Source organism: Marmota marmota, unplaced genomic scaffold, assembly GCF_001458135.2.
Source record: "Marmota marmota marmota unplaced genomic scaffold, marMar, whole genome shotgun sequence".
NCBI classification, from domain to species: Eukaryota; Metazoa; Chordata; class Mammalia; order Rodentia; family Sciuridae; genus Marmota; species Marmota marmota.
Window position 1 is genome coordinate 6537018 of NW_026000241.1, and position 27943 is coordinate 6564960.

Below are 27943 nucleotides of genomic sequence, written 5' to 3' on the forward strand. Positions count from 1 at the left end.
TGCCATGCGCCCGGGAGGGACGCGAGGAGGGCAGGCGCGGGAGCTGTCCCCGCGAGCAGGCGGCCCAGGAGGTCCGCGCCGTGGGCCCGCCAGGGCCAGGGGTGGAGGCGACAGCGAGGAGCTGTCCGCGCCGGGGGTGCTGAGGCAGGAGAGGGTGGAGGCAGGGGCTCAAGGTGGGGTGGGTCAGCGCGGAGAAGCTGCCGGTGTCCAGACCCTACTGAAAGGGACAGGGCGAGAAGACCGCAGGGTGAGGGGGTTGGCGATGGGGGCTGGGGGACCTCGGGCGCCAAAATCGGTCTGTGTCCCCTCTAAGGTTGGATGGAAGAGCCGAGACAGGACTTAGAGTGGAGGGGACGGAAATCGTCCTCCTGGAGGACGTGGAATGGAGGCCGGGAGGCAGGGGCTCCGGACACCCCCAGCGCCAACGCGCTGTCCCTTCCCCAGGGCTCCGGGCGGATGAGGCAGCGAGGAGCTGCCCAGGACCCCCGGTGCCCAACCCAGGGCCCCAAGACAGGATTCCGAGCACCCCAGGATAGGAGCTGAGCTTGGCGGGTCCTCAACCCTCCCGGGCGACAGCGGCAACGCCAAGTAGAAGCAGTCAAGGGTCTGGCCCGCGGGGGACGTCCAGATGGCGGTCTTCGTGACAAGCTCAGCGAGGTAGGCTGAGGCGCCCGGCTGCTGCGGAGCCTTAAGCCCGCGCCCACGCAGGGCAGGGATCCCAGGGGACAGGGAAGTCGGGAGGGCTGTGGCAGGGCTCTTCGGTGCCTGGAGTGGACCCGCGGAAGCTGCCTCTGTCTGGGAATTCAAGGAGCCACCCGCGGGGATGGCAGAGAAGGGAGTGGGTTCTCTCCACACCCACCCTGGGGATGCCTCTGAGACCCCTTACTCCAGGGCCCCTAGGAGCTAGGACCCGAGAGCAAGCAGGAGACCCACCTTCCCGCGGGGGCCCAGGCAGGCAGCAGGAGCACTCTGAGACCCCCAGGCTTTTGTAGCCCTCAGACCCTCAGAGGAATCAGCGGGATCCCATTGGCCGCGAGTCGCCACCCCAGGGCCCACCCGGCAGCTATGATTCCTGCCCCCAGATCGCAGCCTGCCCCTCCCGCACAGTTCTAGAAACTCAAGTGTCCACCCACCAGGCAGCTGAGTCTCAGGGGTAATTCCCGGGAAGTGGCAGGGAGGAAGGAGAACATTTCCATCATGGTTAACCAGAGTAGATTTGCACAAGAGCAGGGCTGGGCCGTGGTGCGGGAGGAAGGAGGTGGGACTCTGTAGTCCTGTTCTCAAAGCCTGGGGAGGTTCCCTGTGGGCTCCCTTAGGGCAGGAAGGCACTGGGAGCTGCTAGTGATTTGGGGGACAGGATGAGCCTCAACATTTCCAGAGGCTCAGAAGCTTTTGAGGGGGATATTTCCAGTCAGGTGCTGTGGCACACACCTGTAATCCCAGTGACTCGGGAGGCTGAGGCAGGAGGATAGCAAGTTTGAGGCCAGCCTTAGCAACTCAGCGAGACTCTGTCTCTAAATAAGAGCTAAAAAAGGCTAGGGAAGTGGCTCAGTGGTAAAGTGCCCCTGGGTTCAATACCCAGTATGAGAGAGAGACAGAGAGAGAGAGAGAGATATGCCCCATGGAGGCTGTCTCCCTCCTCCCATGTCTCCAGGTGGGAGAAATGGAATGTGTCTGGACAAGGGACTTAGAAAAATTGAGCTCAGGCCCCAGGACCCGCCCCCCATCTTGCTGTGAGATGCATAATGAGGGACACCCTCTCTGTTCTTTCCTTGGTTGACTCTCTGTCTTCTGTCTCCCAGAGCTGACAGTGAGCCACCTGTGTCCCCATGCCACTGACTGGCTCTGTCACTTCTACTCACAAAGCCTCTTTTTGATTGTGGACGATGGAAATGAGGATGGCATCTCGGATTCAAAGCGAAATCACACACCAAGGACCAGAGTCACGCACACCAGTCCCTGGCCCCATCTCTGCTAGTGTCCGCCAGTGAATCTGGTAAATATCCGCCAGGCCAGCCCACTTGCCCCTGGCCCAGGGCTCCTGCCAGGACCTTACCCAAGCCTCCTCCTGGGTCTCTTCCTGCTTCCTGCTTCCCCCCTGGCTCTGACAGTCAGTTCTCTCCCGTGGCAGCCACAGGGAATTTAAAAAATTCCACTATGACCAATTCCCTGTCCTACAGGACACCCGTGGCTCCCCGTGTGCCCTGTGAGGTCCTGAGTGGCCATCCTCGGCCCCCTCCCTGAGCTCCCTGCCCACTCTCCTGCCATGTTGGTCTGTTTTCAGCTTCTCACCACCTGATTTTCTTGAGTCTGAGGCTTTGCACATTCTGTTCCTCTGGCTTGGCTCACTCTTCCCTGGTTGACCTCTTTTATGCTTCAGGCTAAGCTCAGATGCTGGTCCTACCAATGCGTCCTCCCAAAGCTGCCGGGTCAGAGGCCTCCGTGGATCTGAGCAGAGATCACCCTGCACTGTCTACACCGAGTAGGACTCTGTTCTCGCACCAGCCTGTGAGCGCCTCTGTGTGCCCAGTATAGAGCCTGGCACATAGTAGGTGCTTACTTTGTAACTGCTTTTTGAATACGGTAAAGAGAAGTCCCACTATGTGCTCTCCCTTTCCTGGGACGGACCCTCTTGGCCCCCCTCTTCCTTCTCACCTGCCTGGGGACAAACCATGGATTTTGTCCACCCCTTGAGCGTCAATGGTGAACACCACGCAGGCACTGGACTCGACCTCTCCAGGGGACCCGAGGCGGCTTGACAGTGGTGGCAGCAATGGCGTCCCTGAGAAACATCTCCGAATGACTCCACAGGGGCCCATGGGGGCCAAGCCAAAGTCTGCTGACTCCCGGACCCGCTGGGGAGACAGACACCGACAATATATGAGCAAGTTCCTGGACAGGGGTTCTCACTAGGACCTAGGGGACAGAGGGGCTCTGCCGTGCCCTCACCCTGGTACCTGAACTGGTCCAGAGAACTCTATTTCAGTTCTACTTCTACCCTGAGTGAATTTGCCTCTCTGAGCTTCAGTTTCTGCATCTGTGGAATGGAGATGTGGATCTCAACCGTGGGGATGCTTGTTTGTTTTGGGGTGCTAGGGAGGGAACACAGGGGTTTGCATGTGCTAAGCAAGAACTCTACCACTGAGCTGCACACCCAGCCCAGCCTTGGGGGAATGCAATAGTTCCTGACCCCCACTAAGATTTGCAGAAATAAGCCAGGCTCGGTGGCACACGCTTGTAGTCCCAGTGGCTTGGGAGGCTGAGGCGCGAGGATTGCAAGTTCAAAGCCAGCCTCAGCGTTTTTGAGGCCCTAAGTGAGACCTTGTCTCAAAATAAAAAAATAAAAAGGGCTGGGGATATGGCTCCGTGGTTAAAAACGCCCCTAGGTTCAATCCCCAGTATTTTTTTAAATAATTCCTCTTAAAAATGAGGGTACTGGGGCTCAGAGATGAAGTAGCTCAAGCTTGCGCTGGTAAACTGGGGCAATTCTGGGTTCTGAGCTTCAGCGCCTCATTTCTCAAAGGACTGAATTGGAGAGTTTAAGAAACATGTGCACTTTGTAAAAGCTCACAGAATCAGGTTGAAGGGACAAGTTGGGGGCGAGCCCCCCAGCATGATGGGCCTGCGTTCAGTCCACGCCACATGGTCTAAGGGTGGCCTCAATGTCCCCATCTATAAAATGGAAATGAAAACTAACAAGCGGGGCACGGTGGCCCAGCCAGGCCTGTAGTTCCAGCGACTCAGGAGGCTGAGGCCGGAGGGTCACTTGAGCCCAGGAGGAAGGAAGAATCAGTTTTTGCTTTTGGTTTTTTGTTTGTCTGTTTCTGTACCAGAAATTGAACCCAGAGGGCTTAACCACTGACCACCCCCAGCCGTATTAAGATATTTTATTTAGAGACAGGGTCTCACTGAGTGGCTTAGCACCTTGTTTCGCGGAGGCTGGCTTTGAACTTGAGATCCTCCTGCCTCAGCCTCCTGAGCTGCTGGGATGACAGGTGTGTGCCACCGCGCCTGGAGGATGGATCCCTTAGGGTGGCTGGTAGTGATGGGGTCACCCTCAGCAGGCAACATGGGGATCTGTCCACGGTGCTGACCGCAGGGTGGTGCATAAAACTGGAATTCGTGGCCTGAAGATGGGGTGCGGTGGGGACCAGAGGAGACAATTTGACCGGTGGCCCAACCTGTCACTGCCCTGCTCCTGAGTCCCACAATGCGTCCATCTCCACTCTCAGACTGAACATTCAGAGGGGGAAACTGAGGTCCCCACCATGCTTGGAGGTCCCAAGCTGGAGCCAGGGAAGGCGGGAGGAGGAGGTGGAGGAGGGACATTGGTGGGTTCTCCGCTGTGCGCCCAGCCTGCGCCTGCAGGTCTTCTTACTGCCATGTCCTGGCGCAGAGGCTAAAACTCAGACAGGAAATGACCTATGGCATTGGAGGGGGGGGTCCCATAGCTTGGGGCTGAGGGTCACTTAACTCTTTGCAAGATCCAGTCCTTCTAGGACCCAGAACACTTGACAGTCGTCCCCATTTGAGCATAAGTGTCCCCACCCTCTCCCAGGGCGCCTGAATTCTCACGCGGAATCCAACTCCTCAGCTGAGGCCTCCCCTGGGGGTCAGGAGGTGTGTCAGGAGAAGCAGAGGCCGTGCGTGGGGACAGAGTCCCCCAGAGCAGAGGCCAGCTAAGATGGCACCTGACCATTTTCTACTTGGGGGGACAATTCCAGGTGGGAGAGGCCCCCCCACATTTGCTCAGTTATTCAACAACTGAAAAGAGAGCTCGGGGAGTTCTAGAGAGAGGAAAAATTGTGGAAGGGCCTGGGGAGATTGGGCAGGTGACATGTTCCCAGGGGCTGTTGGAGACTTTGTCCCAGGTTGACCTCAGAGGCACTGGACCATGAGCCACATCCCCCGCTCTTTTTATTTTTTACTTTGAGACGGGGTCTTGCTAAGTTGCCCTGGCTGACTTTGAATTCGTGATCCTCTTGCCTCAGGCTCCTGAGTGGCTGGGATTACGGGCCTGTGCCACTGTGCCCAGCTGTTAGGGACCTTTCTGAGGAGGTCCCTTTGAACTGAGACCTGGAAGAGAAGGAACTGGCCAGGAAAGAGCTAGGGGAGCAGCAGGCCTGGCCGAAGGAACAGCATGTGCAAAGGCCCTGCGGAGAGCAAGTTGGTGGTTCCGGAACAGAGAGGAGGCTGCTTCGAAGGCAGGAGGTGGCCACGGGCAGGATCTGGCCATGCAGGCCTCGGCGGGCAAGGAGCTGGTGTTGGATTCTGAGACAGTGAGCTCTCGGGGGATGTAACCTGCTTCGGGGGCGGGGACCATCAGGGTTGGGCAAAGGCTGGGACAGTGTCTGCGGGGTGCGTGGACCAAAGTAAGGCTCATGCATGGATTGGGGGGTTTTTCGGTGCTGGGGCTGGAAGCCAGGTGCTCTGGTGAAGCGCTGCTCCCCAGCCCCGGGGCATGTGTCGGAGGCTGAGAGAGACAGACCGTGGCCCTGGGGTGCCCAGGAGGGGGGTTCAAGGGTAGCTAAAGGGGATTATGATTGACAAGTCATTTCCCAGTGTCACAGGCCCCTGGGTGGGGGCATCTTTCCCTGGCGGGGTTAGGGTGGTGGAGGAGGGAGACACTGAGCCCCGGGGTTGCTCCAATTTAGTTTGAGGGTCATGTGACTTGTAGGGGGAGCCTGTAGCAGCAGCTGGGTGTTTGAGTCTGGGGTTACTATTAAATCTGGCTCGTGCTGGGGGAGGCAGACAAGCAGGTCCCCGGGAAGAAATCAACTGCGTCTGTTAACGGGTCAGGAGGAGGTTCTTTTCTTTCTTTCTTTCTTTCTTTCTTTCTTTCTTTCTTTCTTTCTTTCTTTCTTTCTTTCTCTCTTTTTTTTTTTTTTTTTTTTTTGTTTTCTTTCTTTCTTTCTTTCTTTCTTTCTTTCTTTCTTTCTTTCTTTCTTTCTTTCTTTCTTTCTTTCTTTCTTTCTTTCTTTCTTTCTTTCTTTCTTTCTTTCTTTCTTTCTTTCTTTCTTTCTTTCTTTCTTTCTTTCTTTCTTTCTTTCTTTCTTTCTTTCTTTCTTTCTTTCTTTCTTTCTTTCTTTCTTTCTTTCTTTCTTTCTTTCTTTCTTTCTTTCTTTCTTTCTTTCTTTCTTTCTTTCTTTCTTTCTTTCTTTCTTTCTTTCTTTCTTTCTTTCTTTCTTTCTTTCTTTCTTTCTTTCTTTCTTTCTTTCTTTCTTTCTTTCTTTCTTTCTTTCTTTCTTTCTTTCTTTCTTTCTTTCTTTCTTTCTTTCTTTCTTTCTTTCTTTCTTTCTTTCTTTCTTTCTTTCTTTCTTTCTTTCTTTCTTTCTTTCTTTCTTTCTTTCTTTCTTTCTTTCTTTCTTTCTTTCTTTCTTTCTTTCTTTCTTTCTTTCTTTCTTTCTTTCTTTCTTTCTTTCTTTCTTTCTTTCTTTCTTTCTTTCTTTCTTTCTTTCTTTCTTTCTTTCTTTCTTTCTTTCTTTCTTTCTTTCTTTCTTTCTTTCTTTCTTTCTTTCTTTCTTTCTTTCTTTCTTTCTTTCTTTCTTTCTTTCTTTCTTTCTTTCTTTCTTTCTTTCTTTCTTTCTTTCTTTCTTTCTTTCTTTCTTTCTTTCTTTCTTTCTTTCTTTCTTTCTTTCTTTCTTTCTTTCTTTCTTTCTTTCTTTCTTTCTTTCTTTCTTTCTTTCTTTCTTTCTTTCTTTCTTTCTTTCTTTCTTTCTTTCTTTCTTTCTTTCTTTCTTTCTTTCTTTCTTTCTTTCTTTCTTTCTTTCTTTCTTTCTTTCTTTCTTTCTTTCTTTCTTTCTTTCTTTCTTTCTTTCTTTCTTTCTTTCTTTCTTTCTTTCTTTCTTTCTTTCTTTCTTTCTTTCTTTCTTTCTTTCTTTCTTTCTTTCTTTCTTTCTTTCTTTCTTTCTTTCTTTCTTTCTTTCTTTCTTTCTTTCTTTCTTTCTTTCTTTCTTTCTTTCTTTCTTTCTTTCTTTCTTTCTTTCTTTCTTTCTTTCTTTCTTTCTTTCTTTCTTTCTTTCTTTCTTTCTTTCTTTCTTTCTTTCTTTCTTTCTTTCTTTCTTTCTTTCTTTCTTTCTTTCTTTCTTTCTTTCTTTCTTTCTTTCTTTCTTTCTTTCTTTCTTTCTNCTTTCTTTCTCTCCTTTTTTTTTTTTTGTGGTTACTGGGGGTTGAACCAGGGGCACCTACCACTGAGCTATATCCCAGACCTTTTTATTTTTGAGACAGGGTCTCACTAAATTACCTGGACTGGCCTCAAACTGGTGATCCTCCTGCCTTGCCTTCTGAGTAGCTGGGATTACCTTTATCTGTCCCTAAGCCACCCCTAGAACAAAATCCATACCCCTCAGGTCAGCCCCCAAGACTTAGGGTGTCTGGGGACCTTCCCACTGCCAGCTCTCACCCCCACCATATCCCTAGGTCACGCTGCTTCAGCTGCACCAGCCCCTTCAATCTCCTTAAGCCTGCCTCAGGGCCTTTGCACGTGCTGGGCCCTCTGCCAGGGATCTCTTTCTCCCACCTCTCCCTGGTGGCTGCTGGTTTACATCCATTCTTCAGCTCACATATCACCTCCTCCAAGAAGCCCTTCTTGCCCAGCCAGGGGGCCTGATGCATGCTCACCCACCCCCAAATTTATCCCCTTTCCTGGTTTAATATCCATCTCTCCCCCTGATGGGCCCGAAGCAGGCTCACGGCCAGCCCAGACCCGGCACACCACAGGTGCTCTGCGTGTGGGAACGTTCCGTGCCAGGAACCGGGTGTTTGGGGAGCCCTAGGAAGTTCCCACTTTAGAGAGGACGTCCTGGGAGGGGAGATGAGACCAGTCCCAGTGGTAGCACTGAGGGTCCCAGCTCGGTCCCAGGAGCTCAGTGTGGGGTCACACCTAATCTGTAACCGGGGTCCCCTGTTCTCCCCCTGTTCCCTCTGCTTTCTGCAGACGGCTGGGGGGGACCCTGGGTTGGCATGTCCCTGAGTCCCTCTTTCCACGTGGATCCAGCCTGTTCTTGACACTCCTGTCCTCCAGGCCTGCTGGCGGCCTCCTGGGCGGACCTGGCCCCCGCGCCCACCTGCTTGCTGGTCTTTTCTCCCGCCTCGGTTCCCCAGAATGGTCACTGGTCCTGCTACGGAGGTGTGGCCTCGCCCCTGCCTGGGGGACGGGAGAGCAGCCTGCCTTTCCCTGCCCCCAGCCTGGGGTCCCTGTTCCCAAGGCAGTCCAGCTCCTGGGTGGTCCTGGGCTCCCTGAGGCCCCTCTGGCCTCAGCTCCTCCCCATGACCTGGGCTCCAGGCCCCAGCCACCGCCCGCCCCACAGCTCACCTCGGTCATCAGGAAGGACAGGGACGTCCTGCTGCGCCTCATGCTGCGGCTCCGCCTGCCCCGCGGCCGCTCCTCCCGGTGGCACTCGGCCCCTACCGCTGCCCCTGGGCGCCCTGGACAATCAAGGTAGCTTGAGTCACACCGCGTCACCAGTGTGGGGACTCTGTCCAGGGACACAGCCCCCCCATGCTCCTCCCCAGCAGCCTGACAGGCGCTGGAGGGGTCTCCCCCCTCCAGGCCCCGTAGGGACACCTCCAGCTCCTGGGGTTTCGGGGGACTCGGGAGGCCCCGCCCACCACTGGGACCCCTGCAGATGCAGAGGCACTTGCTCTGTGTGTCCCCAACAGGCCTGGTGCTCGTCCCGGCCACCAATCAAGACCTGTGACTTCCCAGGGGGCTGGGAGGGGAGGACGGGGCCTGCCCAAGAAGGGTCCCCACACCCCACAGCCCCTCAACTGTGTGAGCACCTGGCTGCCAACAACCCAGAGTGACAGGTGCGTGACCCAGGGGGGAGGGCAGAGGGCAGAGGACGGAGCCAGAGAGGAGGAGGGGAGGAGGGAAGGCAGGGGGTGGGCAGGGTCCTGTTCAGCAGGTTGTGTGTTTGCAGGTGACAGTGACAGGGAGAGACCCAGGGAAGGGGGCGGGAGAGGAGGCAGGGAGAGGTGCCCCCCAGGGCAGGACAGGAATCTTACCAGCTGGTGCCCAGGAGATGTGGCCTCAGGAAACTGGAGATGCCACTGGGTTCCCTGGGGTCCCCAGACACCTGTCCACTCTTGGCCGGCCACACCAGGCCGATCAGCAGCTCTCACTGAGACCAGCCACAGCCAGAACCGGGGCCCCTGACGGGGTCTGGCTGGGGTGGGGGCTCTGAGACTGACGGGAGGGTGTCACCGCCCCCACTTCCAGGTTAATGATTCACCCCTCCCCCCCCTCNNCCCCCGCCTGCCAGCCCCGCCCCCAACAGCATCGGAGCGTGACCGGCTCCAGGGGCCTCTGCCCTCCATGTGCGCCCTGAACTTGACCTCAGCCTCACAGCACAGCCAGGTCGTCAGGCAGACAGTGTGGGGACATGTCCCAGCCCAAAGCACGTGGCCAAGACCTCAGTGTCCTCCTGGGGCTGGAGAGGCCAGGGGGCCCTGGAAGTGGTTCGGGCAGCAGAAAGGTCCCCAGCCAGAGGCTTGCCCCTCTGTGGACTCGGTGTTTCCCTGTATCATGGAGGGAGCAAAGGGGACCTCACCTGGGGCTCTGAGAAGCAGGACCGAGGTGATTCAGGGAAGGAGGCGGGCAGGGAGCCTGGACTTCTTGCTCTCTGAGGGTCTCGGGCACTTTCCTGCCCCCTGACCTTTGCTCAGGCCGTTCTGCCTCCTGGGAAGTTTCCCCCCACCCGCCCCTGCCCCAGCCTGTCCCCGGAGCTGATCATCTTTCCAAGGTTTTGATCAACTGCATTCTGATGTTTGCAGGCTGAAAACGCCCTCATGGACTCCCACCTTTGGGGTAAAACCCATCCTCCCTCCCACAGCCCAGTGACCCCCACAACTTCTCTCACCCACTGTGACCCTGCTCACCTCCTGGATTTTTATCAAACACTTCCAAGTTTTCCTACCACAGGGCCTTTGCATAGGCTGTGTCTTCTTTCTAGGACCTCCTTTCTGGCTTTTTCCCAGGTGGCTCCTTCCCACTTTCAGGTCTCTGCTTGGACATCACCTTCTCAGACAGAGCTCCCCACCCTTCCTGCAAACCTGGATACACCAGACCCTGGGTGGGGGGCAGCATCAGCCCCAACCTGTGACCCTCTGACCCTCAGTGCCATCTGATGATCACTGAGGCCCTCTGGTTCTTTTACTTATTTATTTATTTATTTGTTGGTGGGTTGGTGGGTTGGTACCTGGGATTGAACCCAGGGCTGCTTAACCACGGAGCCACATCCCCAGCCTTTTTTTGTATTTTATTTAGAGACAGGGTCTTGCTGAGTTGCTTAGGGCCTCATGAAATTGCTAAAACTGGCCTCCAACTTGCGATCCTCCTGCCTCAGCCTCCCGAGCCATTGTGCCCAGCCATCTCCTGGTTCTTGTCCGCCTCTCCCTCTCCCTATGACGGACATGCCCCCAGCACAGGCTATGGCACACGTTAGCACCCCCGTAATGTTGGTCACATGAATCTATGACTCAGGAAGCCTCCGATGAACCACAAGGACTTTGTTTATTTTTTTAGATGAGGGTCTCACTCTGTTGCTCAAGCTGGCCTCAAACTCCTGGGCTCAAGCAATCCTCCTGCCTCAGCCACCCAAGCAGCTGTGGCTACAGATCCTGGCCACCGCGCAGCACAGGAGGGGGTTTATTTCTTCAGCTGTCCCAGCCCCAACTGAGCCCCGGTCTCTCTTGGCCCCAGGACAGTCACTCTGGTGTGCGGTGGGCAAAGGATGACCTTTGGCTCTCACTTCCCTGGAGACGGAACACACAGTGGTCATCAGGCTGTGTGGCAGGGCTCGCCCTGTGTGGGAAAGCCACTGCCCTCCCCGCCCCTGGCCAGGCGGAGCCCCCAACTCACCATGGACTCTTCATCCAGCTTATGGAACCTGGATACTTCTCGGTGACAGGACCTCACGGCCATTACCACGGACCCGATGAGAAGGACAGAGACCAACAAGCACACGGCCACCACCACGCCTGGGTTTCTGTGTGACGTGGGGACGCCAGGGTCACCTGGGGAAGAGACCAGACCGGGGTCAGCCCTGAGCCCCACCCTCCCCCGTCGGGGACACCCACCAGGGCCCTGAGCTGGTGTTTTTGGTGGCACTGGGTTTGAACCCAGGGCCTGGTGCGAGGTGGGCACGTGCTCTAGCGCTGGGCCACGCCCCAGCCCCTAGTTCGTTATTTTACAATCAAATATAGAATTGATCACCTGTCCCTTTTGCACATGGGTATTGCGGTCTCTCCTGCGCAGAGCGGTGGGTCCCCAGGTCCCCGTATATGGGACCCTTCATTACCTAGAACCACCTTGGTCCATGGGGTGGGGGAGGGGGGCCCTTCCCCGCCATCTCCTGGGTCTGTGCCTCCCCCTTGTGGTCAACCCCAGAACTGCACCCAGGTACCCCTGTTAGCTCTTACCCCCTCCCACCACCCGCTGCCGCCAGGAGCCCCAATTTCTTCATACTTACCCTGGCCAGGGCTGGGGGGAGTGGAAATCCAGTGGAAGTTCAAGTGTGTGGAACTGGGTTGAGTGGAATAGGTGAACTCTAAACTGGGGGGCCCAGCGCTGGGGTGCGTGACTGTCCCTGGTGGTGCAGACAGGGTAGCTGTCTCTGGATTTGAGGAGCTAGGGCTCGCGTGGCTGGTGGGGCTTGGCCCTGTCTGGCTTAGGGAGCTGGTGGGGGTCGACTCTGAATTTGAGGGGCTGGTGGGGCTTAATTCTGTCTGGCTTAGGGAGCCGGTGGGGGTCGACTCTGAATTTGAGGGGCTGGTGGGGCTGGCGGGGCTTGGCCCTGTCTGGCTTAGGGAGCTGGTGGGGGTGGACTCTAAACTGGACGTGGGGCTATAGCTGGGATTCACTGTCGTTGCTCTGTTTTCCAAGATCAATATAAAAGCAACACCTGAGAATAAAGAAGACCGGGTTTGGGAGCCTGTGATTAGGATCAAAGGGTGCTGGCACTGGGGCAGGGACTCCGTGGCAGGACAGGTACTGAGCATGTGCAAGGCCCTGGGTTCCACCCCCAGCTCCCAAAAGAGAGAGGAGAGAGAGGGAGCCCGCTCAGCTCCTCCCAGGACCCCACAGGAGAGTTCAGAGAAGCAGGCTCCCTGGAGAGGTCAAGCTCCCCCCCCTCCCAGGATTCAAGTTCAAGCCCAGGTCTGGGGGCTTTCTCAGGATTCAAGTTCAATTCCAGGTGTGTGTGTGTGTGTGGGGGGGCTTTCCCAGTCACTGCCTCTTGCCTCAGAGCTCTAGAAGCCCCCAGGTGGAGGAGTGGCTGTCACCCAGGCGGAACAACACCTTGAAACTTTGTGGGACTCCAGTCAGTCACGGTGGTGGTGCGTGCCCGTAATCCCAGCTACTCAGGAGACTGAGGCAGGAGGATTGCAAGTCTGAGGCCAGCCTGTGTTCAAGCCCCAGTAGCAGGGACAGGATGACTTTCTGGAACTCGGTTTCAGCTTCAGGGATCTGGAGGGTCTCCAGGGCTAAACCCAGAGGGCTTTTTTTTTTTTTTTTTTTGGTACCAGGAATTGAACTCAGAGGCACTCGACCACCAAGTCACATCCCCGGCCCTATTTTGTATTTTATTTAGAGACAGGGACTCACTTGGTTACTGAGGCTGGCTTTGAACTCGCGATCCTCCTGCCTCAGCCTCCCGAGCTGAGGGGATTGCAGGCTGCGCCACAGGCTGGCCTAAACCCGAGAGGTCTTGCTTTTGTCTCTTGTTTGTCCTTTGCAGCGCTGGGGATGGAACCCGGGCCTCACGCGTGCCAGGCAATTGCTCTGCCACTGAGCCTCACCCCAGCCCTAAACTTGGGGCTTTAACGGGGAAACATAGAGACCTGGGCCCTGGGAACCCTCGGTGGGTCACGCTTCTGAAAAGCCCTGCCTGGCTCCAGCCACACCCCGGTTCCCCCCCTGTCCTGGCATGGAGCCGAGGGGCAGACATCTCCCACGGTGGCTTCCTGCCCAGCTTGAGGTAGCTGGGCACCTCAGGTGCGTGCAGGTTCATTCCCGGTGGCCTCTGGCCACACCCCACCTCACTCTGACTTGGGCAGATCTCTGCTTTCTCCCTGAGTCACCAAAGGCAGCAGAAATGCGGAAATAACACTTAGCCCTGGCCCTGGGGCTGGGGGAGGTGGATCTGCAGCCCCCTTCCCCCTCGGCCTCCCAGGCCCCAGGGGAACACGAGTGAGTCTAGAGGAGGTTGGAGTAACACCCCAACTTCACCCTCATTTTAAACGTAAGGAATTACAGCTCATCATACAAGGACCTTCAGAGAGTCCAGGAATAATAGGTCAGCTTCCCCAGGCTGCCTCCCACCATCATTTGAGAAGGAGTCCGGACTATGAGAGGTTTCTACTGAAATGAAGATGAGTCGGGGGCCCTAGTGAACCCCAAGACTTGCCAGGACTCTAAAGAAACCGAGTTTTTTAAAGTAAACTGAGGAATAGCAGGGGGCGAGAAAGAGGAAGAGGAGGAAGGTGCAAGCCCTACTGAGCACTCAGCCCAGACGAGGTGCTCAGGAGCTACAGGAAAGTTGGCCAGAAGAGAACGTAGGGCTGCTGCTAGATGGTGTGCCAGGACGGGAGGCCGGCGTGCGCCAAGTCAGCGGGGTCTAATCTGTGTCTGTGACAGAGCCTCAGCTTCCTGAGCTATCGAAACTGGGATGAACAAACCCCGGCCTGCAGTAAACACCCCAACCCAGGTGACCTTTGCTCTGGCATTGTAGTTTGGGGCTGAAGGCTGCCCAGAGGGAGCCATGGCAGAGTGGAAGGATGACTGGGGGAGGGGATGCACGGAACGCTTCTCCCCACCGGGGAAGCTGGGAAGCTGTCTCATAGGGCAGCAGGAGGGAATTAAGTCAGACACTAAGAAGAACTTCTCCTGGGAGCTGTGGATGCTGAATGACCAGGAAGTGAACCCCTGATACCAGGCCCTTCCCATGGCCCGGGTGTCCTCGCCAATCGCCCTTTGGGACGGACGGGGCTCAAAGAAACGGGTGAGAGACAGAGCTTCAAACTGGTTGTCTGGTGTCCCTGGGGCTTGTCACACAGAGGTACTGGAGGTGTTCTCTCCTGTTTCTGGGGAAAGGGCAGGTATCCCTGTGAGACTGGGAGAGCAGTGTGACCTCAGCGGGGGCTCAGAGACCAGACAGTGTGCCCTGTCCCCACCCGCCACCAGCCTTCTGGAAGCTCAGCCTCCCTCTTACCTGCCCTCACCTGTAAAGGCAAGAGTAGAGGAATTCCCTGGCGGCTTCCGTAGCAGCGCCAGAGCCAGGAGCAGAAGCGGCAGCAGCTGGGTGCTCGCCATTTCTGAGCGGGGAGGGCCACAGCAGACTCTGCCAGGTGTGTGGCCAGGTGCGCCGCCAGGTGCGCGGCACGGTACGCTATCCGCCGCGAGCGCGCCCCTGCTGGTGGCATCTGGTACTGCGCAGAGACCAGGCACAGACGGGGCTCAGGGGTGGCGCCCGCTCCTCCAGGGTGCCGTTCCCTCCCCAGTCCTCCCAGAGCCAGCCTGGACCGCCACCCTGAAGCCCTCCAACCCCCAGCACCCCTGGCGCTCTGCTCCCCTTCCCCCGCAGCCCCCACCACTCTAACGTCCCCTCTGGGGCTCCCTCCACCCCGCGTGACTCTTCTCTGTCCAGGCTGCCCACACAGAGCACCCCCTGCCCCTTCCCTTTTCTGTGGCTCCATCCTATGCCCCATGAGGCTGGGAATGTCATTGTCCCCCTCTGTGGGTGGGCCTGGCACCCTCCCAATCGGGGTGCACCTGGAACCTGCCAGTACTTCCAGACCCAGGTGCCCTGAGGCCGAGGTGTTCAAGGTGGCTGCTCTGGGCCGGGTCCCCAGATTTGGGTTTCTGAAGTATGCAGGGGGTGGCTTTCATCCGGAAGTGACCGGCCAGCGGCCACCGTGCTAGCCATGGAAGGATAGGATGGCACTGGAGAGGCCATCCTGGCAGACCGTGACCTTCAGGACAGACCCACGTGGCTGGAAGCGTTGGGGCCCCCTCCCCCTGGGCTGTTCCGGATCCCCTCCCCCAATTCCCAAGACGCCCCATTAACCCAGAACACGTGACCCGGGACCCAGGCTGTGGAGGACTTTATTCATCAGACCCAGAGAGCCACATGGTCCTTCCCATATGTCCCTCTGCTGGCACGCAGCCAGGGTCCTAGACGCCGGGCCAGCGCGCGGACCGGGCGCTATGGGTGCTGTGTCGCAAGGGATCCCTTGAGCAGTCCCGCGGGGCTCCCGACCCCAGGAGCATGTCCGTGGTGAGGCAGCTCCGGGTGTAGTGGCCTCTCCAGTTGGACTGAACCATCTTGGCTGCCGACTGCTGCTGGCGGAGCTGGCGGCGGGTCTTGAAGCCCCTCCAGGCCGACTGGATGGCCATGGCCGCTCTGTTCTGGCCGGGTGACCTGCAGAGGCCCTGGGAGGCCTTCGGGGAGCTGCAGGCCCACAGCAGGCCCCCCTGGCTGGAGATGCTGCGGCCCGTGCCGTGCACCACTCGCGTGGGCAGGGTGTGGCCGCACATGTGGCACGTGCGGGGACTGGAGCCCACGAGCATCACCACGCTGGGCGGGTTGCCCAGCCTGGGGCTCAGCGACTGGCAGAGGCTGCAGATGTGAGGCTGGCAGGACTGGAAGCAGCGGTGGTCGGAGCCCAGCCTGGCCTCACTGCCCTGGAAACAGCGGGGGTGGGGGGCCGCCCGGACCTTGCTGCCCAGCTCCACCCACATGGCCGGGAGCAGCATCTGCTGGGCACAGTCCCTGCGGGTGCAGTAGCCTCGCCAGGCGGCCTGGATGATGGTGGTGGCTCGGTACAGCCGGGCCAGGTTCCGTCGCACGCGGAAGCCACGCCAACTCGCTTGGATGACGGTGGCGCACTGATGCCATACCCGGATGGTACTGCGGACCAGGTAGCCGCGCGCGAATGCCTGGATCACCACCGTGGCCCGGACGAGGATCTTCTCCATGGTCTGCACGGACACCATCAGCTCCCCTGGCTGTCTGGGGCTCACCGCCGCCACGCTGCCCAAGGTGTCCCACGGCACGGGGCCCCTGGCCGTCTCCCACGTGCTCTGGGGGGCCACAGCGTGGTCCATGGGCCTGACGGCTACGCTGGGAACACCACTGGCCAAGCCAGCATCCACGGGGCCCTGGAGTACAGTGGGGACCAGGGATGGCTTGTGAAGGCCAGCTACAGGACCCACGGCATGATGGGAGATCTGGCCCTGGTGGACAGAGGGGGTCGGAAATGACTTGTGCTGTCTAGTGACAAGATGCATGGACTCATGGGAGTCCTGTTCAAGGAGGGGCCTCCAGAGGCCACTGGGTGAAGTTGTATAGCCCAGAGACACCCTCCGAACCCCGGGGGACAGTCTAGTGACACTGGGGTCATAGGCTGTATCACTGGGTTGGACGGTGGGTGTCCTGCCCACCCACAGTTCACAAGGGGAGTGTCTGCAGCTGGCCAGGGGGGACTGGGTTTCCTGCCGCTGCACCTGATTGGAGGGCACCACCGTGGTCATAGAACCTTCTAGCAACTCGGGAATAAGTTTACCATGAATGAGTCGGTAGTATTTTTTAGGGCGGAGAGACTTGAGGCTGGTCTGGGTCAGGTTCCCGGACACTGGTTTCTGGAATGTACTGGGGACAGGTGCCATCTGGGAGTGACCGGGCACGGCTTTTTTAACCAAGGATTGATAGGGCTGCACGTGTGGGGCCACGTTGCCGGACCCTGACCTCTGAAGCACACCTGAGCTCTCCGTCCTGGCCACAGACCCTGCATATAAACTGGAGGCCACGGGACTGGTCAGATGGGGTGACATCAAGACTATATCAGAAGTCAGTGACCCCTGGCTTGGAGGTCTCATGTGAGTCATGGACTCGGGCTGAAGAGCTGAGAAATTGTCAGAGACCACTGGAGTCAGGGGCTGTGGCATGGCCTTGTCCACTGTGGTCCCCAACTGCAGACTACGGGCCCTGCTGGTGGTGATGAGGTAGGTGCTGGGGGGACCCCTGGGGCTGGCCGAGTCGGGTTGGAGACTTGCGGAGAAGCTACTGGTCATCGAGTGCCTGGCCCGGAAAGGGATGGGAGCCATGCCTCTGGCTTGGCCGGGAGCCCTCTCGCCCAGCAGTGACATCTGGCCTTTGGAAAGTGTCTCCTCTGCCCGTGGGGGCCCTCGAGGAGTCTCGACGTAATTGTCCATGGGGCTCTGGTACATCCATGGGGTCACCTCCAGGACCTTGGATTTGTTGGACTCTCTATCGGATCCTGATTCCTGGGCTAGAGCCTCACCTAACTCTCTGGGTTTCAATTTGGTCGGGTCCTCTATGGTCCCCAGTGTCAGTATCCTAGGGTCCTGAATAAAGGGTGAGGCTCTTGACAGAACTGTGGGCACTCGGTGCTGAGCCCTGGTTGTGCCCTGGGCTCCTGAGGCCTGAGGGTGAACCTGGGCCAGGCCGGCGGCCTGGGCAGCCTGGGCGGCCTGGAGCAGGGCCGCAGGGCCCTCGCCAGCTCCGTGGTAGGGCCGGGGCGTGAGTCCGATGAGCATGGACCCCTGGGGAGGACCCTGGCCTCCGGTTTTCACAGAACCAAGAGGGACACTTGGGCCTACCCCAGGGGCCACCGAACCCGGGGACAGGCTCGGAGCAGTGAACCTAGCCAAGGGCCCCATGGCCAGGCCCAGCCTCTTCCCTTTAGCTCCCGATGCCGCCATTTGATGAGGGGCCACCCTACAGGCTCCAGTCCCCGGGGGGAGACTGCGGGCCATGCCACTGGCCGTGGGGTCTAGAAGACGACTCTGGGCCATGCCAGTGACCATGGACCCCCGGGGAAGGCCCTGACCCATACCCCTGATCACAGACCCTCGGGAAAGACTACAGGCCATAAAATTAGCCACAGCGTTTGGGACCATGGCTGGGGTCAGCCGACGGTCTGCAGAACTTGAGGCAAGGCTACCGCTGGCTGTCCCCATCACAGAATCCTCAGGGACAATACGTGCATATGGGTAACTAGATGGGACAACTGTGGGCACGGTGGGCGGCTGGTGGTCTAATGGCATTGGCAGTGGGATGGTGGCCTGAGAGGTTCTGAGGCCCAGATGAAACACGGAGAGCGGGTCCTGGCTCGTACCCAGTCTGCTGGGCAGTGCGACACGGGGACGACTGGGGTCCATCCCCGTGGCCATGGAAGTTTCTCCATGGGTCAGAGAGACCCCTCTCTCCAAGACCTGGGACGCCATGGGAACCAGGCCATCCGTCACCTGACATTGGCTTGGGCCCATTGAAGGCACCATGTTTTTCTGGAATATGCTCCCGGCCAGGCCAGCGGGGGTAGCCCCCTGGGACAGACTGAGCAGCATCCCAGCGGCTGCGGGCCCCTCAGAGGAGCAGGCAGACATGCCCTTGAGCCAAGTCGAATGGAACATACTGGGTCCTTGGGTCACGTCCTTGGTCATATCCGTCTGGTAGAGGTTGGGAGCGGACATGGAGACCGCTGTTGGGTGCCTCCCCCACACACTGGACGGCTGGTGGAGCCCAAGGGACACCTGGCTGAACTGAGCATCCTGGAGGTTTGAGACCACCCTATCTGCCACGGCGGGGTCCTCACACGTGCCCACCCCGACATCCAGAGGAGGCTGGTGCAGACCCAGGCCCAGCCTCCCAGGCACGCAGGAGTAGGACCTGCCCGAGCCGAGGGAGAGGAAGACGGACGGAGGGCACAGGCCGGGGGCACCTGCACTCACTCGTGAGGCCTGCAGGGTCGGATCCACCCGGGGCCCTGGGGCTGGCTCACAGAGACCCCGGCCCACCCCATAGATCACGGATGGCTGGGAGAGACCACAGGCCAATCCAGTGGCCATGCAGGGCTGGGACAGGCTCAGGGGCCCCAGATGAGCCATGGAGGCCTGAGCCAGAAGAGGGGATGCCCCGGGAGCCAGAAAGGGGTGGTCGGCCCAGGTTTGCCTGGAGACAGGTGGACTGGATGGAGGTGTTTGGATAAGGCTGGGGGCCACCCCGCTGGCCATCGGTTGGTGGGACAGAATGGGATACCCTCCACTGGCCAATACTGGATGGGCTAGGCTTGGGGCCACCTCACTGGCCACAGCGGGTTGGGCCAGGCCTTGGGATACCCCCCAGGGCATAGGGTGCTGGGCAAGGCTTGGGGGCACCCTGTGGGCTATGAAAGGCTGAGCAAAGATTGGGGACACCTCATTGGCCACCGGTGGCTGAGCCAGGTAGGGGTGCAGCCCACTGGCCACGGAGGGGTGGATAAAGCTTGGGGGTACCCCACTGGCCATGGATAGATGGGCCGGACTGGGAGCCACATGAGTGGCCATAGGTCGGTGGGACAGAATGGGAGATAAGCCACCAGCCATCAGTGGGTGAGCTAGGCTGGGGGACACCCCATTTGTCATAGAAGGATGGACCAAGCTTGAGGACATCCCAATAGGCATACACAGTTGGGCCAGACTTGGGGACACCCCACTGTCTATAAAAGGCTGGGCCAGGCTCGGAGCTACTCCATAGGCTGTGGATTGGTAGGATGGTCTTGGGGACACCCCGCTGGCCACAGAAGGTTGAGCTAGACTTTGAGACATCCCACTGGTCATAGGTTGGTGAGGTAGGCTTGGGGACAGCGCACTGGTCATAGGTTGGTGAGGTAGGCTTGGGGACAGCGCACTGGTCATAGAAGGCTGCTCAAGGGTGGGTGGCTCCCCACTGGTCATAGAAGGCTGGACAAAGGTGGGGGACAGCCCACTGGCCATAGAAGGTTGGGGCGCTCTTGGAGACACTCCACGGGCTGTACATCGTTGGGGTGGGCTTGGGGACACCCCACTGGCCACAGGTTGATCTAGACTTGGAGCCATCCCACTGGTCAGAGATAGGTGAGGTGGGCTTGGGGACATCCCACTGACCATGGTAGGCTGGCCAATACTTGGGGATACCCCATGGGAAACAGAAGGATTAGCCAAGCTTAGGGACATCCCAATGGCCATAGGAGGTTGGGACATTCTCAGAACCATTCCTTGGGCTGTAGATCTGTGGGGTGGTCTTGGGGACACCCCAGTGGCCATGCAAGGTTGAGCTAGGCTTTGAGACACTCCACTGGCCACAGATTGGTGGGGTGGGCTTGGGGTCATAGAAGGCTGGGCAAGGGGGGGGGACACCTCACTGGACATCAATGCATGAGGGAGGCCAGGGGACACTCCACTAGTCAAAGATGGTTGGGCAGGATGTGGGGACATCCCACTGGCCATAGAAGGCTGGCCAAGATTTGAGGACATCCCATGGGCCACAGAAGGTTGTTCAAGAAGTTGTGCCATCCCAATAGCTATAGAAGGCTGGGCTGGGCTTGGGGTCATCCCACTGGCCATAGACTTATGGGGAAGGTTTGGGGACACCCGAACAGTCATAGATTGTTGGGCAAGGTTTGGGGATGTCCCACTGGCCATAGATGGGAGAGCTAAGCAAGGGGACACCCCAGTGGCCAAAGATGGCTGGGCTGGGCCAGGGGATTCCCTACTGTCCATAGGTGGCTGGGTTGGGCTTGGGGAGACCCCACTGGTCAGAGAAGTTTTAACAAAACTTGAGAACACCCCGCTGACCATAGGTAGCTGAGTTGGGCTTGGGGACAACCCGTTGTCCATAGAAGGCTGGATAAATCTTGGGGATACTTCACTGGCCTTGGATGGCTGGGCTAGACTGGGGGATGTTTCAGTGCACAGAGATGGCTGAGCCAGGTTTGGGGATGCCCCACTGGCCACAGATGACTGCACTAGGCTGGGGAGCAGTCCTGTGGCCATAGATGGCTTGGCTAGGCTGGGGGACACCCCACTGTCCACAGGTGGCTGGACAAAGTTTAAGGAAACTCCAATAGCCACAGAAGGTTGAGCCAAGTTTGGGGACACCCCACTGGCCAAAGGTGGCTGAGCTGGGCCGGGGGTCACCCCACTGATCTCAGAGGGGTGACTCTGTGTTGGAACCACCCCATCAGTCCTAGCTATAGGGACCAGGCTTGTGGAGACCCTACTGGCCTCAGATAAATGGCCAGACCTTGGGACTATCTCACTGGCCATAGATGGGGGGGCTTTTCTAGGGGTCTCCCTGCCAGTCCCAGAGGTACATACACCTCCAGAGGCCACCTCGCTGCTTGAGGACGTGCTGGGTATTACTAGGAACACCCTGCCACCCGCTCTTGGCTGGGGTGGGCTTGAGGCTGGTCTAATGGTGGCCAGGGGCTGGGCTCTGCTTGAGGGCACCTTAATGCACACTGTAGGCTGGGACAGGCTTCGGGTCAACCCGCCGCCCACTGGCAGCTGGCAAAGGATTGACTTGGCTAGGTTTGGGGCTCCCTGACTGGCCGATATAGACTGAGACTGGTTAAGAGCCAGCTTGGTGGCCAGAGATGGCTGCTGGTGCTCCACAGGGACCACAGTGCCCAGAGACAGACTCCTCCTCGGCCCTGGTCGGAAAGTCTCCTGAGAGACTCTCTCCACCAGATCCAGGGAGCTCTGGCCCGGGGAGGACCTATTCTTCTTCTGTTCCTCTGAGTCCCAGTGGACACTCAAGGCCATGTGGCTGGACACTGGGCCACGGCTCAGGACTGGGGTGAGCGGGGGGACAGTAGGGGGGCGCCAGTAGAGGTTTGGGATCTTCTGCCTGGGGCCCACGGAGCCCGGAGTAAAGTTTCTAGTCAGGACATTGTCTGGGTGCTGTGGCAAACTGGACACCAACTCATTGAGAAGGGACATTTGGTGACTAGCCACATGCTCCCGGGGACGGGGAGGATTCCTTGTTAGAGCCCCCCTCGGTCGAAGGCCACGTCCCAACATGAGGGCTGGGGGACCTGGGTACAAACTGCCACCTGCCGGGCACTTGGCTGCCTGCACCTTGCTCACCGTGGTGGTCTTCATTGACCTTGAGGTCATGTTGGTGACTACCTGCCTGGGACCATGGAAGGCCGGCTTGTGACCTGGAGGCTGGGGCCTCCTCCTCAGAGCCCCCTCAGGGGCCTGGCAGAGCTGATTTTGACCTCTGATCACTGAGCGGTGATGGGAGTGTTTGGGGGACACCCTCCTGACCCCCGAAAACTGACACCAGCAAGCGGCATCCTGACAGACGGGGAAAGACGGCTGGGAATGGACCGCCCTCCTGCCTCCCACGCTGCCCGGAGGTCTACCAAAGGCCCCGCTGCCCTTCCCTGACAGTGCCCACGAATGAGAGGCCACCCTGCTGACCACTTGTGGCTTGTGGGAGCTCGGGGTACTGTCACATGTCACGGATGGCTGGCTTGTGCTGGGGCCTATGCCGTTGACAATGAAGGACTGCCACAGGCTGGGGGGTGGCTGAGCGCGGGGCGCCTTAGGCAAGTGGGGGCCCTCCACACCCGTCGCGGGGCTGGCCCCTGGGGTCAGCCACCTGCTTCTCTTTTTGATGCTGGGGCTCAGATACGAGGCCCCCGCGGGCCCCCTGCCCCAGGGCTGTATGAGGTCCAGGCCCATGACCATGGGATAGTGGTAGATGCTGGGGACCATCCTACCGGTTAGGGACATACCCACAGGGAACAGTGTCGAGCAGGGTGACCCCTCCAACGTGGCCCCGTCCCCCATCTCCTCCAGGAGCCCGGCGTGCTGGCCCATGGTGAAGTCCTCCCAGCCTCCAACCTGGGAGACCCTGACCTTGCTGGGCTGCGGACTCCCAGGACCCACGGCGGATCCCCACGAGGCCGACGCGTTCCCCCGGCAGTCCACCTCCACCGAGGCGGGCAGCAGAGTCATCCCGCTGCCCACAGCTTTCGAGGAGGCCTTGGGGAGGATGGCTCCAGTCCTCAAGGCTGCCTGGGACAGAGACTGGCTGAGGACAGCACCCAGCTCCCCCTGACACAGGGCTTGACCGAGGGCCGCCCGCTCCTCGTCGGTCAGGGCCTTGCTGAGCACTTCGGCCAACTTGCCCTGCATGACCTTGGTGAGCTCTGAGCGCAGTTCGCCCCGAGACAGCGCCCGGGAGAGGGTGATGCCCAGTTCACCCCAGGACAACGCCTTCACCAGGGCCATGCCCAGCATGCCCTGCGGCATCGCCTTGGTCACAGTGGTGCCCAGGACATCCTTGGACAGGGCTTGGTTCAGAGCGGCCCGCACTTCTCCCTGGGAGAGGGCTTTAGCCAGCAGGGCCCGGATGTCCTCCTGGGAGCCCAGCACAGCGGCCAGCTCCGCGCACAGGGAGGCGATCTGGGAAGCCGCCGCCTCCTGACAGGGCACCGCCTGGCTGGCCACGGGCGGCTGGGCCCGCGCCGTTCCGCTGTCACCCCAGGGCTCGATGTTGCACGTGGGGTGTCTGGTGGAGGTCATCAGAGGTACCAGCATGCCCTGGGCCTCTGAGGCCACTGGGCAGGGGCCATGCGTGGTCTTGCTCTGGACGTGGCCTTGGGGCTGGAGCTGGGCAGGTCTGTCCTCGGACTTGGGTCGGGGCAGGAAGCTCATTGCCCCCAGGTGCTGGCAGGAGGGGGCAGACGCCCTGGATCCGGTCAGGAGGGGCTGGGACTGCGTCTTGCTGTTGAGGTCCGTGGACTGGCGAGCTGTGAGGAAGGACTTGGTCTGGGAGACCAGCTGGGCCTGGGACTGTGTCTTGGTCAGCCCAACGGGCAGCTGCGCTTGGGACTGGATCTTTACTGCCCCCGAGCTCAGATGCACCTGGGACTGGGCCTTGGTCAGACACGTGACGAGGTGAGCCAGCGACGGGGTCTTGGTCAGCCTGGAGGGTGGGTACACCTGGGAGGGGGTCTTGGGTGATTGCGGGGCCAGGTGTGCTTGGGGCCCAGCCTTGGTCTGCTTGGCGGGCGAGTGCAGTGGAGACGCCGTCATCAGAGGTGCGGCCAGCGGGGGCTGGGGCAGGGTTTTGGCCAGGGTTGTGGACAGATGTCCCTGGGACAGGACCTTGGTCTGCTCAAAAGTCAGATGCACCTGGGATGTGGTCTTAGTCAGGCACGTGGCCAGGTGTGGCTGGGGCATGGCTGTTGGGGGACATGTGGCCAGATGTGCTTGTTGGGACAGGGCCTTGGCCTGCTCCGTGTCTGGATGTAACTGGGTCAAGGTCTTGGTCAGGGGTGTGGTCAGCTGCTCCTGGGGCAGGGCCTTGGCCTGCCTGGGAGACGGACGCACCTGGCCCAAGGTCTTGGTCAGAGGGGCGGCCATCTGATCCCGGGGCAGGGCCGCAGCTGCTTCCACAGGTACGTACACCTGGGACTGCACCTTGATGAGCTCTATCCTCTGCTGTGCCTGTGGCGGGGACTTGTTCCTGTCCTCAGCAACCTTCGTCCATGGCAAAGGCTGGGTCATTTCCATTGTCGTGTTGGTCTTTGACACTGTTTCTTTTTTCACCTGCCTCTGGAGGCAGGTCCTGACCTTCTCAGGTTCCAAGGGACCCCTGGCCATAGGCTTGGGAGCCCCAGCTTCGAGGTGTGGCTGGGGGACACTGCGGACCTTCCCCTCAGCCAGGTACGAGTGGGATGAGTCCTTGACGCCGGCTGTCTGCCTCACGTTCACCATGACCTTGCCCTTTTGTGCGTTCAGGTGCACGGTGGAGCAGGTGCTGGGAATTCCGGCGGATCCCGCCGCCGTTTGGGGTGGCGTTCTGAGATTTCCGACGACGGGAGGGACCAGGCACAGGGTCCTGAGGACAGCTGCCACTGAGCGGATCTGGGCTGGGGTCTTAGTTATCATGGCCGCCAGGCGCGTCTGGGGCGGAGGCTTCATTATGGAGGCACCTGGGCAAACCTGGGACGGAGTCTTGGTCACAGTGGCGGCTTGGCAAGTTTGCATCTGGTTTTTGGTGGGGGCGGTCACCAGGCGTATCTGGGGTGTGGGCTTCGTCATTGCAGACACTGGGCACGTCTGTGGCGGCGGCCTGGCTGTGGTGGCCCCTGGACGTGCCGGGCATGGGGGCCTCATCACCGAAGCCAACAGGCATACCTGGGGGGGGATCTTGGCCATGGTGGCTGCTAACCGCGACTGCAGTGGAGCGTTGGTTAGTGAAGGTGTCTGTCGCATCTGAGCTTGGGTCCTGGTCACTGTGGGCGATGGGCCTGTCTGGGGCAGGGTCTTCATGACTGTCATTATGGGTCCTGGACCTGTCTGAGGTGGCGTCTTGGTCACTGTGGAAATGGGGGACACCTGGGCCTGGGTCCTGGTTATGGAAACCAGTGGACTTGTCTTGGGTGGGGTCTTGCTCAGGGTGGACGCTGGGAAGGCCTGGGGTGGGGTCTTGTGGGTATCGGCTTCCACGTGGGCCTGGATCTGGGCCTTGAATGTTCCAGGAACTGCCTGGCCATACCTGCCCGAGGGGGGTGGCTCTGGGGCCCCTGCTCTGGTGGCTCTGGTAGTTACGTGCTTGGTCTTCACCGTGTCCCCCTCTAGGTGCCTGATGAGGCAGGAGCTCCTGACGGTCTTCGTCAGCAGGCACGGCTGGCATTTGGGATCTAGACTCACCGGACTCGGAAGTCTCATGGCGATGGTCTGGTGCGGCAGGAAGGCCACCCCGTGGGCTCCGGGGCCGTGGGGAGCCTGCACTCCGGGCCCAGCCATGCCCTGGGCCGCGGGGTGCTGCAGCAGACCCAGCTGGGGGATGCAGGTGACGAGGCTGTCGGAGGACGGGAACTGGGTCTCCTTGCTCATCATGACAGGCTGCACCTGAAGGGGCTTGTCTTCCGGGGGCTGGAAGCGCACCTGCTGGGGCGGGTGGTAAGGGATGTCTCCTTCCTCCTTGCTCACCCTCTTCACCGTGACCTTGCTCGAGCGGAGAAGGCACCTCGTGTTGAAGCGCCGCCAGGCCTCCTGGATGGCCTTGGCCGCCAACATCTGGGAGATGAGCTTCTGCCGGAGCCGGTAGCCCCTCCAGTTGGCTTGGATGAGGGTGGCTGCCCGGGACAGCATCATATCCATCTCGTCCACCAGGATGTTCTTGAAGGCCTGGCTCTCCACCACCGCCCGGAGGCGTGGGATGCGGCGAGGCTCCATCTTGCTCTGAGCCGGCTGTTGCGGAAGCTGCTCCTTGGACTTGCGGGCCTCATACTGCTGCGCAGACGCTCTCCCCACCTTGTCCGGGAGGCAGTGGATGGGCTGGGGCGGGGGGATGCACTGCCCACTCGGTGACAACTGGTTCATGAACTGGAGCTGTGCGGCCGGCTGCATCATCTTGGTTCCTGAGCAGGTCAGATGGGCCTGTGGGGAGGACAGGTCGATGGACAGACAGGGGGATGCAGGGGTGGGTGGGTGGGTAGATGGATGGTTGAGGGGTGGAAGTGGCTACATGTGTGGATGGACAGATTAATGCATGCGTAGATGGGCAGGTGAATGGGTGGGTGGATGGATGGATGGACGGACAGATGGACAGATGGATGGGTGAACAGATGGATGGATGGACAGAAAGATGGACAGATGGGTGGATGAATGGGTGGATGGATGGACAGACAGAAAAATGAACAGATGGGTGGATGGATGGACAGATGGATGAACAGATGGATGGATGGATGGATGGACAGATGGATGATGGATGGATGAACAGAAAGATGGACAGATGAGTGGACAGATGGACAGACAGATGAATGGATGGATGGATGGATGGATGGACGGACGGACAGAAAGATGGACAGATGGGTGGATGGATGGATGGATGGGTAGATGGACAGGTGGATGGATGGGTGGATGGATAGGTAGATAGATAGATGGATAGATGGGTGGATGGATGGGTGGATGGATGGCCAGACAGATAGATGGACAGATGAATGGCAAATGGGCGGGTGGGTGGGTGGATGGTTAGATGGAGGATGAACGGAAAGACAGATGGATAGATGGATGATGGTTGGATGCTTAGATGCATGGACAGACGTGTAGATAGAAGAATGAACAGATGGATTCATGGATGGATGGACGGGTGGATGGGTGGATGGATGGATGATTAGGTAGATGGGCAGCTGAGTAGATGGGTAAAGGGATGAATGGGATGGATGAGTGCGTGGCTGGTGGGTGGCTGGACCAACTTCAGGTGGGAGGAGGAGCAGAAGGCAGACTGAGAGGATGACTGTGGCCTTCAGAAGTAACTTGGGACCTGTGAGTAACTCTGTGAGATCCCATCTCAAAAGAAAAAAAGAATCTGCCCGATTGGGAGCAGGGTACACGGCTCCGTGACCGAGCACTTGCCTACCATGCTCGAGGCCCTGGGTTCCATCCCTCACACCAAAAAATAATACTAATAATAATCCTGGTGCCTATGGGTTTGTAATTTGCATTTTCCATTTAAGACCCTGTAGTGATGATTACCTCGCACAGGGACCCTATCAGATAGTCCTCCCACACAAGCTGCAGCAGGACATACTTGTTTAGCAGAAAAGTATGTTGTTCCTCTGGCTGGATCAGCCAAAGCCCTTGCCCAGCCATCTCCTTACCTTGGAGGGTCATAGAGTTGGAAGAGGAGCAGGAGAAGAAGGTACAATCTCAGAAGCCAGCCTGTAAGAGGCGGCTGCCTTCAGCTCTTCATCACATGCACCGTGTAGCAACACTGCTCTTGGCTGGCTCTGTCCCCAAAACCAACACAAGAAGAAATGTTAAAAGCAAAAAACACCGAATTCCTCAAAAAAAAAAAAAAAAAGAGTCCACAGGAAGGAACATACTAGGAAATAGCAGGAATTCAGATATGAGTCTAGGACGCCGTGTGGTCATCCCTCACTGTTGCTTAGAAGAAGGAAAAGTGAAGACAACCCAAGACTGAGAAGAAATAGAGTCCAGGATGGCTCCCGCCCCCAGACTCGGGACAAAACCGAGACCCGACACTGGCTACGCGATTGCTCTGCCAGCCTAGGCCCTGTTTGACAGTATCTTGGGCCAGGCGAGGTGGCCCACGTCTGTCATCCCAGAGGCTCGGGAGGCTGAGGCAGGAGGATC

General features: G+C 58.6%; 4 protein-coding genes and 1 long non-coding RNA gene across 9 annotated transcripts in view; 1 reads left to right on the forward strand and 4 right to left on the reverse strand.

The window, feature by feature from the left end:
- The window catches only part of LOC125613708 (cAMP-specific 3',5'-cyclic phosphodiesterase 4C-like), a 21398-nt gene extending 11894 nt beyond the window's left edge, over positions 1 to 9504 (reverse strand). The window contains exons 1-4 of one of the 3 annotated variants that reach the window (XM_048794833.1): positions 9007 to 9504; positions 8315 to 8427; positions 2656 to 2855; positions 9 to 795 (exon numbers count right to left, since the gene is read on the reverse strand). In XM_048794833.1, coding sequence (XP_048650790.1) covers positions 309 to 795; positions 2656 to 2855; positions 8315 to 8356 — 729 coding nt within the window. In that variant the 5' untranslated portion in view covers positions 8357 to 8427; positions 9007 to 9504 and the 3' untranslated portion in view covers positions 9 to 308. Of the gene's footprint in view, positions 1 to 8; positions 796 to 2655; positions 2856 to 8314; positions 8428 to 9006 lie in introns of those variants that run through there. The other 2 variants (XM_048794834.1, XM_048794835.1) reach the window with 2 other exon arrangements.
- The window catches only part of Pde4c (phosphodiesterase 4C), a 36304-nt gene extending 17859 nt beyond the window's left edge, over positions 1 to 18445 (reverse strand). For both annotated transcript variants that reach the window (XR_007344258.1, XM_048794827.1), the window contains exon 1: positions 16990 to 18445. Coding sequence is in view for 1 of the 2 variants with exons in the window: in XM_048794827.1 (XP_048650784.1) it covers positions 16990 to 18433 (1444 nt within the window). In the remaining variant the exon portion in view is untranslated. The remainder of the gene's footprint in view (positions 1 to 16989) is intronic.
- LOC125613711 lies at positions 528 to 2520 on the forward strand. The gene is made up of 3 exons (XR_007344261.1): positions 528 to 657; positions 1803 to 1996; positions 2381 to 2520. It is a non-coding gene; the product is annotated as an uncharacterized LOC125613711 (long non-coding RNA).
- On the reverse strand, positions 10497 to 14369 carry LOC107145347 (putative protein TPRXL). 2 transcript variants are annotated; one of them, XM_015489258.2, is made up of 4 exons: positions 14221 to 14369; positions 11472 to 11903; positions 10862 to 11016; positions 10497 to 10755 (listed from the first exon to the last, which is right to left on the reverse strand). In XM_015489258.2, the coding sequence occupies exons 1-4, from the start codon at positions 14309 to 14311 to the stop codon at positions 10708 to 10710; spliced, it is 726 nt and encodes a 241-aa protein (XP_015344744.1). In that variant the 5' UTR covers positions 14312 to 14369; the 3' UTR covers positions 10497 to 10707. The 2 variants fall into 2 exon arrangements, with proteins under 2 accessions (XP_015344744.1, XP_015344746.1); XM_015489260.2 differs by lacking the exon at positions 11472 to 11903 and having other exon boundaries at positions 14221 to 14361.
- Positions 15086 to 26262, reverse strand: Iqcn (IQ motif containing N). Its single transcript, XM_048794837.1, has 2 exons — positions 22688 to 26262; positions 15086 to 16159 (listed from the first exon to the last, which is right to left on the reverse strand). The coding sequence occupies exons 1-2, from the start codon at positions 26195 to 26197 to the stop codon at positions 15173 to 15175; spliced, it is 4497 nt and encodes a 1498-aa protein (XP_048650794.1). The 5' UTR covers positions 26198 to 26262; the 3' UTR covers positions 15086 to 15172.
- Between the last annotated feature and the right edge of the window lie 1681 nt (positions 26263 to 27943).

Excerpts from the sequence above, each read along its gene's own strand:
- LOC107145347 (XM_015489258.2), bottom strand. The coding sequence starts at position 14,311 with ATGGCGAGCACCCAGCTGCTGCCGCTTCTGCTCCTGGCTCTGGCGCTG. Across the intron at positions 11,904-14,220 it reads CTCTACTCTTGCCTTTACAG|GTGTTGCTTTTATATTGATC; the intron begins GTGAGGGCAGGT and ends CTTTATTCTCAG. Across the intron at positions 11,017-11,471 it reads TCCCCCCAGCCCTGGCCAGG|GTGACCCTGGCGTCCCCACG; the intron begins GTAAGTATGAAG and ends TCTCTTCCCCAG.
- Iqcn (XM_048794837.1), bottom strand. The coding sequence starts at position 26,197 with ATGATGCAGCCGGCCGCACAGCTCCAGTTCATGAACCAGTTGTCACCG. Across the intron at positions 16,160-22,687 it reads GGAGTCCGCAGCCCAGCAAG|GGCCCCGTGGATGCTGGCTT; the intron begins GTCAGGGTCTCC and ends ACTGTACTCCAG.